Genomic DNA, 17,173 nt, shown 5'->3' on the forward strand with positions numbered 1-17,173 from the left:
TTTATGATTTGCTGCTCCTGACAAAATATGTTCATTTTATATTTTATAATATGGCTGCAGTTGTTAAATATTGACAGGTAACATTCAAACTTTACAAGTAATTGAAACTGTGGGGTTAATGTTTAGCTGTCTTCCTGAACTTAAGAGACTTTGCTACTTTATGTAGTGCAAAGTACAACCTCCCTTCTCCTCCCGCAGACATCAGTTCTTCCTAGAGTAGGTGGTACATGGGAAGACAAGATATAAAAAGTAGAGGAGTGCCCAGTTTAAGGGGACAGGGGCTTTCCTTGGGATTTACGGGCTTGTTCCTTCGCATAGGACATGACACATGTCAGTGTTCCTGACCTAATAGTTTTCTAATTTCAGTGTAGGAGGTACAGTTGTGGGGACAGGGAATGCTGATGCTTACAACTGTTGCTGTATGCTTAGCAGAATTTCAAATTCTTCCTTAAAATTAATTTCACGAAAAGCAACCCTTGCAAAATCCCGATACCTGGGTGCTTATTTCAAGAAATTCAGAGTTTTTACTTGCACAGAATTTTTTCCTAGCTTATCCCAGAGCTTTCTGTAAGGACTGTGTACACTGGCAACGCCAAATGCATTGAGCAATCTCTGTGTGTGCCATGTTCCTTTCTCCATTTAAAGTTGGAGCAACATCCATTTCTGCTTGACACAAATTTTTACTTTAATCTTCCTATGCAAAAGTAACATCCTATTAAAGACAACTAATAAACATGTTAATATATTAATTAATGTTAATGTAGGAATAAACATGTTAATATAACAGTATTTTTCCATTGGTCTTGTTCCCCCCAAAATAGCGTAAATACCCTATGCGGGTTTTTTTAAGTGAGTCTAAGTCAGGAGAAGTTATTTGTGCTTAAAACTTCATTCTTAGTTAAGTTTAATAAGAATTTAAATGTGCACTGCTTTTCAGTATGACACACCTTTAGATGGCCATCATTTCAGCTTGTCAATACTGGAGCGATAGGGCTGGACACAAACCATCCAGGAGATATCTGGAGTGTGTTAAAGACAATTTGTTGATGCAGGTGATCATGGGCTGACAAAGGAAGATTCCCTACTTGATCTGTTATGCATAAACAAAGAAGAATGGATTGAAGATGTAGCAGTGGAGTTTGAAATACTGAGAAAAGTGGTTAGGACTGATAGTAGAATCTTAACCCTGGATTGTAGAAGAAAAGACTTCACCTTTTTTGTGGATCTGCTTGTAATGTTCTCATGGGGAAACTGTTCTGGTGGGCAAATAAGCTGAGGACAGCTGACTGATCTTCAAAGAGATCTCTTCAAACTACAATAAATGTTCCATGCGATGTGCAGGAAGTCCAGAAGATCAGCATGGAAGAACAGGGAATTCCTCACTGAGCCTCAAATGCACAAAGGAAGTCTACAGAAGGTTGAAGGAGGAGGAACATAGAGACAGTATCCGAGACAGTAGGTATACAACTGGGAAAGCTCAAGCTCAGCTGCAGCTGGAACAAGTAAGGGATGTTAAGAGTGACAGGAAAGGCTGCTGTAACTACACTGCCAGCAAAAGAAAAACTAAAGAAAATGTGTGCCCACTGCTGAGTGGGGCAGGGCACCTAGTGAGGAAGGACATAGAAGAAGATATGTACAATATCCAGTGTTTGCTTTGATTTTCACTGGTGAAGTCTGCCCTGTGGCTTCCCAGTTCCTTGAGTCTACTAGGACAATCTGTGTGATGAAGCATTACCAGCAGAAAAGAAAGATACAGTTTGAGAGTACTTAAACCATTGGATATATTCAAAACCACGGATGAAAAAAGATGCTTCCAAGAGTGCTGAGTGTGTTGGCTGATCTCACGTTCTGTCGCCTTTGAAAAGTCATAGTGACTGGAGGAGGTTCCTGATGAGTGGAAGAAGGCAGACCTCACACCCATCTGCAAGAAAGGAGTAACCAGGGAACTACGGCCTGGTCAGGTTTGCCTCAGTCCCTGGAGAGATTATGGAGCAAATCCTCCTCTAGGCCTTCTCCAGGCACATAAAGGGCAAAAATAGGTGGTTGGGAGCATCTTGAAGGATGGAATTCAGTTGTACAGAGGCCAACTGTTGGCTAATTGTCAACTGATACTGTGGCAAGTATAGTTTCATGTCTTTGTCAGGATATAGTGCACTCAGTAAGCTCGTTCGTTATACCAAACGAGTACAGCTGATACACTAGGAGGCAGGACTGCTACTTTGAGGGACTTGAATGTGCTGGAGAAACAGGCTGGGTGGAATGTTATGGAGTTCAGCAATGGCAAGTGTGAAGTCCCACGTCTGTACTGAAATAACCCAATGCAACAGCCTGAGCTGTGGTCCAGTGGGCTGGAAGGCAGCTTGGCAGGCACAGATATGGGGTCCTGGTGAACAACAAATTGAACATGTATCAAGCTGTTTGCCCTTGCAGCAAAGGAAGATGATCTTGTCCTGGGCTCTGTTAAGCGTGACAGCAGGTTGAGGGAAGGGATCCTTCACCTCTGCTTTGCATTGGAACACTGCTTCCAGTTTGGGGCTCCCCGGTACCAGAGAGACACTGAGGTACTGGAGCAAGCCCAGTGGTGGGCCACTATGTTGGTTGGGGGCTGGAGCACAGGGTGTGTGAGGATGGGTTGCAAGATCAGCATGGAGAAGGGAAGGCTGAGGGGAAGGAGACTTTATTGCTGCCTGATGGGAGCATGTCAAGAAGGTGGAGCAAAGCTTTCTTCAGAGATGCAGCACGAGGGAATAGGAACAAGATGGAGTGTGGGAAATTCAGAGTCAATGCAAGGAAAAAATACTTCCCTGTGAGAAAGATCAGACACTGGAGCAGGTGCCCAAGGTGGTTAAGGAATCAATCTCATTCTATGGCAGTAGTCAAAACTTGACTGGATGAGTCTCCATGCAGTCTGATACAATTGGACCTACTTTGAGCAGGACTGGGTGGCCTCTAGAGGTCCCTTGCCTCTTACCTATGTGAAATCATTATTCTCTAAATCTTAGATCTTGTGTGCCTTTGCCAGTGAGAAATGCATTATGAAGAAATGACAGCTGTATAAATTGGAAGGGAATCTGTTGTACTTCATGTGTGTCTCCTGGAATACCAACCCTCATTTTTGCAAGTTTGTGGCTAAGTGGAAGAGGCCATGCTGCTATGTTGTTGATATCTCAGATTTTGAAATGAAGCAGGAGTGATGCGTACTAACTCTTCAGACTTCTGTGATGTTTAGTGCCCAACCCCCCACCCCTAATTTTCCTCTTACTCTAAAAAAAAATAAATAAAATGCTGGCAGGTGTTTTGAAAGCATTAAATTCCCTTTCCAAATAAGTAATAGAGACATTTGGAGTCTGGAGGGAAGTATGGGAGGGTATTTAACTGCCCAAACCTTCAGTTAGCAGTCACTGTGGTCTTGCTAGGACCTTTTTCTGGAGAGAATTCATATAGTGGAAGCTATAGTTCTGGGTGGTGCTGGAGGGTAGTAGAACCTTGTCAATTGCATTTCCTGGAATATGAGATGCCCTAATTAAACATAACTACTTGTTGCTGATAGCAAGTTGGAATAAAGATGAATTAGAGTTATGGAGGACCTTATGAAACTGAGTGATTGAATAATGAAACAAGCTGAAGTGTAGGTAAATGTTCACTGATACCCATGAGGCCCCCTTTACGGAGGGGAGGAGTAAACTTCATATATATGTGTGTGTGAGCATATATATATTATTGCCTCTGAGCTGACTGTTTGTATACCTGGAAACAAGGCCATGGGTATGTGATGGTCAGTTCCATGCACTGTTATTTTCTGTGTTACTTCAAAAGGGTGTAGTGGGCAAATCAAGTGCTGGAGAACAAAAAGAAAATATACCGTGCTAATGTGTAATTAGGTTGCTTGCCTGTTCTTCCAATACTCTGTTCAGTTTTGGTCCCAGGATCTTAAAAGCAAACAAAAAAAAAACCACCCAAAAAAAACCTTAGGGTTGAAGTAGGTTCAGAGGAAGGCAGCAAGGATCAAAAGTATGAAAGTGGGCTTCTATGTGAAGTCAGCTAAGATTTCTCAGTTGAGAAAAGAGACAATTTCTTGGGAGAAGGAGAATAGAGGGAGGAATATGGTGGAATCTGAAATCATGGGTGATGTCAACAATGTGTATGTATACACTCTTACAGGGCAAGAAGCATGTGCTCATCAAAAGAAGCTAAAAGGAGGCAAGTTGCAAGCAAAGAAAGTGTTTTTAGAACTACTGGCAAGATTGCTGGCACTCTTTCTCAGAGGATGCTGTGGATGCAGAAAGGTTGTGAAGTCAACAGGAAATGGATCAGTACTTAAAAATCAGCTGAGGGCTAAGCTGATAGGTCAGATCAGGCTTGGGACAGCTGAAAGTACTAGGAGTAAATGTTTGTCCTGAAAAAATGCCTCCGTGCATGTTATTGCCTCTATTTTTGCATGTGACTAGTCTTGGTAATTTTTTCCTTGGTGGGAGCACAAATCCTTATTATGACAAGTTATGCCATTAGGTTTACAGGTGATGGGGAAGTAACGTGGGGCGCAGGGAAGGAATTTCAATCTAGAACTGCCATGTTGATCAAAGCATCTTCCCTTACTGAAGCATTTTATCTAAGAATTATTGAAAGGTGAGGCTACAGAGATGGTATCAGTGACTAGCCCACCCTGCCCCAGTTTACAGTAATGTATGTAAAATATTCAGGTCACACATCTATTTTGTAGTCAGATATCAATCTTTTGATGCCTTCTTTTCATCCATACAGTCAATTGTATAGGCAATCCTGCTGAAGTCAGGTGTGTCTTTGCCCTAAGTGCTGCTCTCACCTGAAGGAAAATCCCCCAGTAAGCCTTGCCTCCACTGGATTGTTCTTCACTGGCACAGCTGGGCATCTCATGTGCAGTTCTGAATGTGGTAGAATAATGGTGATTTATAGCAGCTTGAATGTCTCATGCTTATCTCTGAAGTTTGGACTGTGGACTGGAAACTGTATTGTCTTCTCAGTTTTATGTTCTTAAGAGGGAAGATGACTGTCTTTGCCAGAGGTCTTGCATGAAGGCAGCTGCACATAGAAGGTATGAACTAGCTAGTGTATTCTTTTGAAGCATGTCCTCTGTCTTGATATTATGTTGGCATCTGCTTTGAACTTAAAAACATAGTATGCCAGTTTTGTAACTTCTAGACTTAGCCCTGAAGAGCATACTAGAATTGAAACCAAAAGGTTTCAATTGAATTTCATTCGAAGAATGAACTAATGTCCAGAAAATGTCAATTCTTGTGTAATGTACGTAGTTGTCTGTTTGTGTCATGAAAGGCAGTTGTTAGTAGGTGATGGGACTGACTTCAAAGCAAATGAAATTCTGTCTACTTGATTTATAGAAGGCAGAAAAGCCTGAAGCACTAGCTGACTGATTAGGACTGATACTGACTCTGTATCTCCTGAGTGGAATTTCTGTCATCACCTTGAATTCACAGCCCTGCAAATAAATGAAGAAATGTAACTTTTAAAATAAATTTTCAGCAAGCAACACTAAACATGTGTCTAAACATCAGCTTATAACAACTTATTAATGAACATACTCAGAATGAGTTACTTTTCTCAAAGCTGAAGGCTGTCTGTTGTTTCTCCAAGTCTTATTTGTGGTTGAGAATGAGAAAACTAGACTCCAAGGAGTGATTTGGATATGTCACAGTGACTCACTTGAGGACAAACTGGTTCTAATAGAGATTTCATGTGGATTCATGTGTGCAGCTCTGAAGAGTTAAAAGATTTTAAAAAAAAAATATGACAAAAGCTGAATATCTGCTTGTGGATCAGAATACAAGAAATAAGTAATAGAGAAGACTCATTACCTGCTGGGAAGCTGGCTGTCCCTCTGATGAAGAAGAAAACCTTTACTGAAAAGAGTATCTGGAAAGGATACAAATAGAAGCAGCAAATGGTGAAAAACATTTGGTGAGAAAACAGTTCTCTAATTGAACAGATTGAACATAACATTCCAAGTTAAACCCCAAATGCAGTAGACCTGAGGATGAAATAAGTAGTTGAAAGTACTCTGTCTTAATATGTGCTGGATAAAAGCACTGGTGCTCTTGAATACAGAACATTTGGTTTTATAATTATTTTTTTGAAGTGCTATAACTGAACATTAAAAATGAAATGAATTGGCCATCCTAGATGTCTGGTGAGTTAATTTCTTCTTTCTGTTTTAGGTAATTCCTTTATGTATAACTCTTAGTTCCTTGATTTGCAAAGCAAGTGAGGATAGTCTTGAAAAAGGTGGAAAAAATGTGAATCAACAGTTAGCTAGAAAGAGGACTGGGGATGGGAAGACTTCTAAAACCAATATAGCTTTGAAATCTTCTTGGAGTAGTGAGGTCTGGGTGAACCAAATGGTCATGAGAGTAAGTGGTATAAGTGTATGGAATGGATTGTTGCAAATAAGCACATGAAAGGAGAGCTTGTAATTAAGTCCATCAGCATGTGTGTTATATCAGCTAACAAGAATTTGAAGGAAGACCAGATTATTACTTTACTGAAAATGTCTGTTAGTAATCTTATAGTAATTAGGCTGGCAAAATGCTTGAACAACAGATCATGTCTCTACCCCAGAGCAGGATCAGCTTAGGTTAGTTTGGGTGCTTGTTTTTTTTTTTTATAATTAAACATCAAACCTTTCTAAAGGTTGTGAAAGTTTACTAGTTTGACCAGGGTGTTCATTTGAGGAATTAACTTTCTGTAGCATATGAGGTTTTCTTGATTTCAGTGGGTTTTGCTGTTGCTTGGTTTTGTGGTGGTTGTTTTTTTTTTTTTCTTGCTTTAGTTTATCACCTTTCTAACCTCCACAAGCATATTCATCAATGCAGGCATTCTCTTTTTGCAGTGTAAGTACTTCAGGACCTTTATTGGGTTGCCTTCTTTGAGTTCTTCCAGTCCTTCCTTGTAGGTCATGTTTTCTAGGCCTCTGAGCACACTTAGTTTCCTTTCGGATCCTCTAGGTGGCTAATATCTGAAGTATGATGTTCAAGCTCAACAACTCCAGATGAAGCCTCACTGATACTGGCTGGAGCAGAGTTTACTTCTATATTAGCATATCCTAGAGTGGCACTTTGAATTCTTTAAACATAATCACCATATACTTGCTGTAATTTTTGGAACAGTCTTGCTCTATAACCAACTACTTAACATCCTGTTTCTCCTACTTATACTTGTTCCTGCTGACTACTATTCTAATTTGCACCCATGAGAACTTGAAGCTCTTTCAAGCTGACTGGGAAAGATTTGTTATATGTAACTTCACTTGTTTTTCTGTCTCTAATGGACTTAGCTGGCAGCCCCACTAAGATTCTGAACAGAGGTGCAATGCTCCTTTTGACCTCCCACTGCATCTGTTAGATATTTTGGTTATGTCTTTAAACTGGATGCCACATGGGAGGACTTTAACCTTTTCCTGTTTTGTCAGAACTACTGGCTCATCTTTTGTGTTTAAAAACATTTTGAAGATCGTCTGGAGTTCTTTAACAAATGTTCCAGTCGAAGGTTTGAGTTGCATGAATAACCGCTTTTCTTGATCTCTCTTGCATTTCTTTTTGTGTATTTGTACTTATTGCTTCTGGTACTTGGGGATTTAAATTTATTTAAATGGAAATGTGAAGCACTTTGTGGTGTTTAGGGAGAGGAAGCGGTGTATGTTTCTGTAGATAACTTTTGAACTACTTGTTTACTCTTACTACTAATTTTTTGAGGAAGCGGGACTAAGGATGAGATGTTCTGCTCCAGTCCTGCTTTTGAGCATGACCTATTTGTTGGAAAAAGAGTACCTTGTTGTCTCACTTGGTTCCTTTTAAAGGGTGTAGGATTGGGAGGTTTTTCTGGTTAAACAGAGGTTGGAATGTTCATTGCAGAAGAACTTCCCAGCTGCTGCATAGCTTGCTTCACTTATTAGTTCAACATGTCTGGTAAACATCTGAATGCTTAGTATCAGGATAAACACAAATGTCTTAATTTGCTATGTGTTAACGTACATAGATGATTATAATATAAGGGCATGTAAAACAGATGCTGATGCTAATATAGTTTAAGTTGAAATTCCAGATGAAGTTTTAAAGTTCATGGGACTTCATGAACATTCTTGTTGAGTTAAATGTAAAGCTTTAACCTTATAAAATTGGCTTTCTAAGTGTGTCCTTCACAATTCAATTTGAATCATGAGTCTAACCTTTTTTTAAACTTTCCTCTAGTGTCTTAGATTGTAAGTTTCCTGCTGCTTGATACTAAAGGTCTGTGCAGCATGGTAGGAAGCAGAGTATGCAGGGGCACAGTTTCTATGTGGAGGCAGTGAAACTAGACCAGAAGCACTAGTTAATGTGTGAAGAAGGCAGCATTGTGAAATAAGAATAGTGGGTCGTAGCCATGCCTGACTTCAAAAAGCTCTGTTCCTCTAACTCATGACTCTGAGTTGGGCTCAAGCTATGTTAATGTTAAACTCTGAGTTTAACTACTTTTTTTCTTTGACTTCGTGTTGCACTGGAGTAAAATACTTTTTTGTTTCCTTGCTTTCTGTGATGAAAACATCTGTCTTGCTGATAATAAGTGTTTATTGTGGTGCCATAGAGGTTTGCATACTTTGTCATCTTGACTCATCTGTGTTAGGATGAGAGTATTTTGACCAGTATTGCATTAGCTGGCCTTTTAACGGGCAGTATGAATCTTTTCTCTGTGCGCTCTGGATAGTATCTTGTGACTGGTAGCTGTAGCCTTCCCCACAAATATCAGTGTTCCTAGATTTAAATATACATGTTGATTCAGCACCTAAAGGAAGATAATTGACTCTCCCTTCCATCAGCTGTGGGGAATGAAGGAGTTGAGTAGGATGAGCCTCTTCTTAGGAGCAGCAGGTGGAGGTTCAAAGTACTTAAAAATTCTGCAGAACATCCTATGATAGCACTTAAGTGAGAATTTGTCTGTCTTGAGCTTGATGTTTTGAGTAAAACCCTTGCTTCACCAACAGTTAACTTTTGAGACAGTACGGAAACTAAGAGACTGACCTTTTCTTGTATTCTCAAACTCAACCAGTTCTTGTGGCTGGTGTGGTCAGCTTCTAGGTTGCTTTAAAAATTTTACCTTTGTGTAACCTTTTTTTACAATTTTCAACTAGCAGCGATGTTTCCCTTGCTGTAGCCTTTGTAAGCATGTAGGCTATAGTCACCTAAAGGAAAGCTGCTTACATGTTAGATAAAGTTAAGACTGGAATCTAGTTTTGGTCCATTTGTAGTATAAAAAGTTAACATTCAGAAGTTAATAGATTCACTTAAGTGATGAATGTGCATAAGCCATGGTAGTGATACATAAATGCAATAGGAGAAATCTAGCAATATGTCATAATTTAAAAAATTGTTGTTGTAATGTTCCTTGTTTCCTTTTAGTATCAGGTAAAGTTGACCTCTGGGTTCAAAAGACTGAGTCCCTTGAACATTGATAAAATGAAAAAGCAGCCTGAGATAGCTGTCAAATGCATAGAAAATCTAAGAGGATTTCAGTAGCCTCAGCTTCAGACTGTTCAATTGCTACGCCTCATTTCACCAAGATTTTTTGCTTTCTGGTAGCCTTTTGCATGCCTGTTACATGGTTGTGATAAACACTGAAGAAGGCTTTAAGAATTTTAGCCCCCAACATAAAAAGGACATGGACCTGTTGGAGCAAGTTCAGAGGAGGGCCATGAAGGTGATCAGAGGGCTGGAGCACCTCTCCTATGAAGACAGGCTGAGAGAGTTGGGATTGTTCAGCCTGGAGAAGAGAAGGCTCCAGGGAGACCTTATAGCAGCCTTCAAGTACCTAAAGGGGGCCTACAGGAGAGATGGGGAGGGAGTGGAGCAATACGGTGAGGGGTAACACTTTTAAACTGAAAGAGAGGAGATTTAGATAGGAAGAAATTCATTACTGTGAGGGTGGTGAGGCACTGGAACAGGTTGCACAGAGAAGGGTTGCACTTCCAGGAATGGCTGCCCCATCCCTGGAAGTGTTCAAGGCCAGGTTGGATTGGGTCTGGAGCAACCTGGTCTAGTGGAAGGCGGTTGGAACTTGATGATCTTTAGGCTCCCTTCCAGCTGGAAATATACCTCTGGTTTGCTTTTTAAAAGGCAAATGCCCTATTAAAAAAGGGAACTTGAGCTGAGTCTAGTAAACATAATGCTTATAGAAGCCAACCTCAGGCCCTATTTCTGCTCCCAGACCACTTCCCCAAAAAACTTCATTGACAAACTAGCACTCCGCTTCAAGCGAGGATGTGGTAAAGCAGATCCTTAGGCGAGAACAACACTAGGTAATAATACTATCTCTTTGATGTAAATGCAGTTTTTTTCCTAGGTACTTGCTTAACAATTCTAATTGGAAGCTAGTATTGAAGCATTTTGTACTACTTAGTCTTGAGTGTCTTCCATTCCTTGGTTCTGATCTTTTTTTTGACACAGTAATTTGATTGTGCTCTTGTACTCAAAAGACACACATCGACTTCTTCCCGGTAATTTAAGCATATATTTTTATAAAGCCTCAAGTTGAGGTTTCAGGCTTGTTTTCTACAGTGTCCTTAAGTGATTTGATTCTCTAGCTAAACAAATCTTTAAATGCCACTAGAATATGTGACTGTGCTCGTTGCCTCTGTTGCATTGACACTTGTGATTGACTTAACAGGGAATGAGCAATTGAGAAGGCTAGATCAGGAAGAAAATAAGTGTTTTGTAGGTTGGGCTCTCCCTTAGGTACCTGATGAGTGCTCATGCAGGAGAGGGAGGGCTGGAAGAATGAGTCTAAGCTTTCTGATGTCAGCTAAAATTAAACTGACCTAACAATAAGGCCTAGCCTGACCTTAAGAGTGTTTCATGGGAAGTTCTGCTGACATAGCAACTTGATGTCACCAAAATGGAGTTGTTCTTATTATTCTGCTCTGCTCTTGATTGGAACTGTGTTAGTTAGTTCCCTGTGTTAGTGTGTGCTAAGGCCAGATACACCCATGAGCTGAATAACTTGCTGATGTAGGGAAAAACTTCAGGTTTTCTGCTTTTCTGCAGTTTGGCTTTATTGTCTTGTGGAAACGGTTGACCGCTGGTGCAAAATAAGTGGCTAAGAAGTGGCAATGTGATCTCTGTCTTGCCAGTGATGTGCTGTTAACAGGCCATGGTTCCATAGCAGGTAACAAAATGGATTGCTTTTGTAATTAGACTTGTCCATGGCTGTTCCATATAGAAAATCTCTAAATCCGCTATTCATTACAACAAATAATAAGGCTGGAAATAGGGAGACTACTCTCTCATTCTGTAGCATAGGCACTTTGTGTTAAGAAGGTCATTATATTTTCAAGATCCTGTATTTCCTCAGTATCTCTTTTTCAGTTAGTGAGAAGTTTGGCTAAGAACTACTAGTGAACAACTTCTGTTACCACAGACAATATTTGATAGCGCCTAGTTCTGTGGCTTTTAATGCTAGTTGTGAGTTTTAGGGCTTCCCCCCTGCTGTTTTGTTTACTCTTCAAACTGCTTTTTGACAAGCTAAGTGATAATGGTAAATGTTGCTGTTTTAAATAAGATTCTTGCAATAGTCTGAAACTGGAGAGTTAGTGAACACAATGTAAATCTGATAAATTTTTGTTTGAAAAAATGTTGGGATCTAGTAATCTGAAATAAAGCAATAGCTTGTACAATTTGGACTGAAATACATTTGCAGTACTGGGCCTTGAAATCTGGTCTGTGTGGTGATGTGAAGGATGGGTGGGGAAAATTAAGAGATACTGCAGCTCATTTCTGTGAAGGAGCAGGGGGTGTTGGAACTTAAAGGGCCAAAAATGTGACCCTCTGGAAGGTGTTTTACCAAAACCATTAGAACAAGAAGGTTATGCTTTCCCTGCTTGCGCATTCAAATGAGAGAATCCGTTTTCAGCTTTGAAATTATTCTATCTTAATACTTTCAGTTCAGGTAGGGCAGTCTCACAGCATTAATAAGCAAGTGTGGAGCCATGAAGAGTAAATGACTGCTTTTAAGTTCTCGAAGTTGGTAAAATTAAGAGATAGAGAGGAACTGTCGAAGTTGGAGAAGCTGAGATGTGGACAGTCAGTGTCTGCATGCAACTAACAGTGTTATCACTGTGTGATCAAAACATCAGTTAGTGTGTAGGGACTTCGGTAAAACTGAAACATCTAAAGGTACTGGAGGTGGCAAGAATACCAGGTTGCATATGAAACAGTACTGGATGGGCTAAAGGTCTTGGTAAAGATCCAAGGTAAATCCCCTGTCTGCCTGTGCAGTCTGACCAGTAGTATGAACTGTTTCATTAAAGGAGGAGGACTGGCTGGCTGGTACAGACAAGGACTTCTCAAATATTTGTACAGGCTGAATGATAGTTAAGTTCAAAGGAAATGAATGAGATGGGGTGCCATATCACAACATGATACTCAAACTATTGTAATTCACCAGTAAAAGTCATCTGACAGTGTCCTCAATTTAAGTGGCATGTGTGAGAACCTCATTCCATGTTTCAAAGACACGTTGGAACATATAATCTGTTAGAGCACACATGAGCGAGGAAATGAGAGGAAAGACATAAGCGTTTTTTTCTGTCTTCCAAGTAAGTAAAAAATAAAGGGAAAATAGATCCAAAAAACTTTGTCGAATCTAAAGAAAAATGTAAGAAAACTCCATGATGCTGTCTTTGCCTTGAGAAGTTACAAAACAAGATCTTGATTAGTAAGTGAATACAAATTGTTTCCTTAAGGGATGTTGAGAATGGTAAGCAAGGACTTCAGTATTGTGACAATGCAAGCAAAGGTCATATTTCCGTATTAGATTTCAAGAGGAGAGCTAGGCTTTATTAAAACCATAAATGTGTCCTACACATCAGTACCTTGGATCAGTTAAGCAAGTGAATAATGTGGCCTTGAAATGTCTTGTTCTTTAGAATCTTATGCATTTGGAGGCATGCAAGCCTCCAAAGCTTTATTTTGGAGTAGACATGTAGCTGTTACTCATTATTCAAGTACAATCTTAGAGCAAAATACTCACTCTTGAGTGGAAGTGCCTATGTCAAAGGAAATAACTATCTTTGAGTCCTGAGTCTTGGTGAGCTCTGAATATCAGCATAGTAAATAACTTGCTAGTTTGAACTGTTAGCTTCAGTATTTAGCAACCAAAAGTTAGTTAAATAATGATAATTCGCTGAAGATTAAAACCAGAGACGCTATTGCAAATCTAGGATGTGGTTGTTCTCGCTTGAGTTTTAAAGTATTTTTTAAGACTTTAAACACTTTGAAGTATGTATATTGTTATATAAACTATATGTAAGTTCAAGTTAAATGATTAGCGTAGATGAGTTGTCTTTGGAGTCTGAACATGTATCAGAGAAATGTGTAAAATTTGGTGTAATGATCTATTGGCTCTACTTTCTATATTGTAGAAGGTGAATGAACAATAAGATGTAACTGATTAATATTTTATAGTTGCAAATGTTATGTGTGTGTATGTATATTTATATATGCTTGAAGCCTACTCAGTTCAAACTGTAAATCTTGAAAGTATCAGCAATAAAAAAGTTTGACTTCTCAAAATATTCATGCAATTCATTTGAGAACACAATGTTCTCATGGTACAAATGAACTGTTAGAAGCATTCGTTGGTGGAAAAAAATGTTTTATTTTCACATCTTCAAAAAAAGGGATAACTGTTAGTTGAGTAGCGAAAGCCTCTAATTATCGGAAGTTGAGTTGTCAAAAAAAAAAAAATTAAAAGGAAATAAAACAGCTTGTGTGTCCCACTTGCTAGGATGATTTTTCCAGTTCAGTTTGTTACCTTCCCAGAAGTCCAAGCAGCTTTTGCGTAAGTTTACTTGTAGGGCTTTTCTGTACTAAGTTTGTTGGAGTTATGCGGTTGATCACTTTGTTAAAGTTCAATACAGGTTAAGATTCAGTAGCTTTAAATATTGCAAATTGCCGATTTATGAACAAAGGTAAGGTATTTTACTTAAACGACATCACAGAATATGTATATTCTTTATATTCTGAAATACAGTGCAGAAATGTAACTAGTGAGCCTTATTTAGATATAAGGTAGAAGGCAATAGTTAAGTACTTTTTAAGGAGCATTCTACCTCATGCTTAAATGTAGCAATGGCAAGTGGAGACAAAGTTTGGTCAGAATTCTGTGCATTTCAGTTAGTCTTCAAATGGCTGCCCTCTTTCCAGTCTTTTTCAACAGTACATATTACTTGAAGAGGCATGAGAAGACTAGACAGTGTTCTTTCATTACTTGTGGTTTAGTTATGGTAGATATTCTGTATATGAAACTTACGTATTCATTCAATTTTTAGTCTTCTGGCTATTTTTCCCCCCTCACCTCTCGGTGACTGGCATATCACCAATCTTGGTATAAAGTTCTGGCTTAGTTTGATTTATTTGTGCAATTGAATGTTTTTATACTATTGGCATGAGTCGGTAGTTTTATACTGAGGAAATCCATAGCTGAATCTTTCAATCACTTGTTTAGGTGAATTCATTGACTTAGTTATAGTTTGAACACTGAAAAAATCAGTTCATGGGAAATGGAGAGCTTTCAACAATGGACTCGTACATAAAAGCATATATTGAATTTTTTTCCTGAACACATGGTTTCCCCTTTGTGGGAACTTGTTGACTGAAAAGGCAGTTAATGTCTCAAGCTGAATGACCTTTTCGTGCATTTGAAAATGGGGCTACTAAAACTTAGACTTGAATATTGTTCCATGGGTGAACTTCCTCAGTAACAGCTTGAGTACTGATTTGATAACTGAAGAGAAAATCAGAGCAGTTGAAATGGCTGTGTTAAAACTTAAGCACAGAAAAAGTAATACGGTGTGGACTAAGACTTTGATTCTTTTTCATCATGTTAGTTTACTCTAAGAGAACAAATTATTGAAGTTGATGGAGCATCTATTTGGCAAAACAAATTGTGATCCTGTGGTTTAATGAACTGCTTTGTTCTGGTGGGTTTCCTTTCTCGAAAGGAGGTGGTGTAAAATGTTGAGCTCAGAATGCAGTTGCTGCTGTGGAAAGTGTTTTAGGTATTAAAAGGGAATACATTGGATCTTAAGCAAACATTTGGCTTATACCTACTTTTGCGTATTTACTGTGTTAAACAAAGATTGCATATGTATGATGGTACATGTCTTTTTTGCAAACTGGGATACTGAATTCTTAGATTGTCTGTCACTGTGAAGATGGAGGAGTACGTGGGGGTTTGAGGTCTGTGGTTTTTTTAATTGTTGCTCTGCTTTTTATGTAGTTACTGGTATGGTAAGTGATAGAAGTTTCATTTAAGCATTTCTCCTTAAATTAACTTGACTAGTAGTCTTTATCTTTTGAAAGTAGAAATAAGTGCCGTAATTTAACTTAAATTTTTACCTGATGCTCTGGATCAGTAATAAGAGTGCTAAAGTGCTATGTCTGACTTTTTTCCAATAAATCTCAGTGCACACAATGCTCATATCTAGTTAAATTCCCAAAAGATTGATACACCAGTTACACAGTTATCAGGTCACTTTTGTAGGAAGTTATGTATTAGTGGCAGTATTCTCTGAAGAATGGTTGATCTACACCTAGCTTTGATGTTTCTGCTTAAAGCATGCTTTTATAATATTTCCACACTGCTGTGAATAAGCTTGAATGCGGTTATTCAGAAGAAAGTAAGAATTCTCTTTGAGGAAAGGCAAGCTAATTACTGAAGAAGGCTCAATGTGAAGACTTAAAGGCATAACCTTCTTGTGTACCAACTAATAATTGCTTTATTTTTAGGTGCCTTAGCTGGACCAATTGTTGATCCACATGTGACAGCAGTTTGGGGGAAGAAGGTTGCACTGAAATGCATAATTGATGTAAATGAAACAATAGCACAAGTTTCTTGGGAGAAGATACACGGTAAAAGTTCACAGACTATTGCTGTTCATCATCCCGAATATGGAATATCTGTTCAAGGAGAATACCAAGGAAGAGTGTCATTTAAAAACTACTCACTTACTGATGCAACAATCATCTTGAAAAATGTAAGCTTTTCTGATGCAGGAGAATATATTTGCAAGGCAGTTACATTCCCACTTGGAAATACTCAGTCATCAACAACTGTAACAGTACTAGGTAAGTCAACTTCTTTATGAAAGAAAGTGACATTAATGGCACAAGTTTGTTAGTGAAATTCTGCAAACTTACTAATACGTTGCGTTTTACCTTTTAACTCAGTGACAGTACAAAAAAAAGTGTATTCACCGGTCTTTCGTAACACATGTCTTGGTATTATTACTAACTTAATTGAGTTTTCTTTTGTGTCTTGCTTCTTTAGAACTTGCTCTTTGATTTTTCCAGATACTAAAAATAAATAAGCACTTCCTGTTTAGTCATTGTGGTAATCTAAACATGTGGACAGTGCTTTAGAACTTGTACCTGGCAATGTTGATACTAGGGACCTCTGTGTGTGTTCTGTGAAGCTGCCAAACACAGCTTTAGCCTTCACCTTGCCTAAATTCCCTCATAAATTTGTTGCTAATACAAGTTAATGTAGCTGCTTGGAGCTGGTGATGTAAATTGTTCTTTGCACAGTATAAATGTAAAGCAAAACTGCCCAGGCTGCTACTGGGAGTTGTAGGAAGAAAGAGACAATTTAAGCCCTTGACTGCTAGTGGGTAGTTGTAATGTGAAGCTTATATAAACTCCGTTTTTCACCTAAAATAATTTTGTCTATCTTGTTGAGGTTGTTCAGTATTGCTGTCAAAAAGGACTAGTACTGAAGCACAGGTAGACTTAGGTGGTAGTGTAGTATGAGGTAAAATTACTCTGTCCTGAAACCACATAGGCTTGCCCCATCCTTACAGTATTATACCTTCTTATAAGAAAGTAAGCTACTTCTATATCCACTGCAAGTAGTCAAGTGATATTTTCTACAGATGAGGTGGTTCTCAATGACTCTATTTGTGTAAACAAATGTTCTTTTTAGGATCTTCTTGGTCTTTGATATCTGCTTTCTACAGTAGCAGAATACTATGAGATTAATCAGGTGGCTTTAGCACAGTATGTAAACTGGTTTTCACCACAAGGTGGGGCAAAATAAACGCATCAAAATAAGTGGCTTAATCCAATTTGAAACAAGTAACTTGACCAGAGAAGTTCAA

At 38.8% G+C, this 17,173-nt stretch overlaps 1 protein-coding gene across 6 annotated transcripts in view; it reads left to right on the plus strand.

Annotated features, from left to right (window-relative positions):
- Window positions 1–17,173, plus strand: part of NECTIN3 (nectin cell adhesion molecule 3) — a 67,140-nt gene that overhangs the window by 11,404 nt on the left and 38,563 nt on the right. For all 6 annotated transcript variants that reach the window (XM_074597351.1, XM_074597377.1, XM_074597360.1 and 3 more), the window contains exon 2: window positions 15,807–16,145. In XM_074597351.1, the coding sequence (XP_074453452.1) occupies window positions 15,807–16,145 (339 nt within the window). The remainder of the gene's footprint in view (window positions 1–15,806; window positions 16,146–17,173) is intronic.

Source organism: Larus michahellis, chromosome 1 (genome assembly GCF_964199755.1).
Source record: "Larus michahellis chromosome 1, bLarMic1.1, whole genome shotgun sequence".
NCBI lineage: Eukaryota > Metazoa > Chordata > Aves > Charadriiformes > Laridae > Larus > Larus michahellis.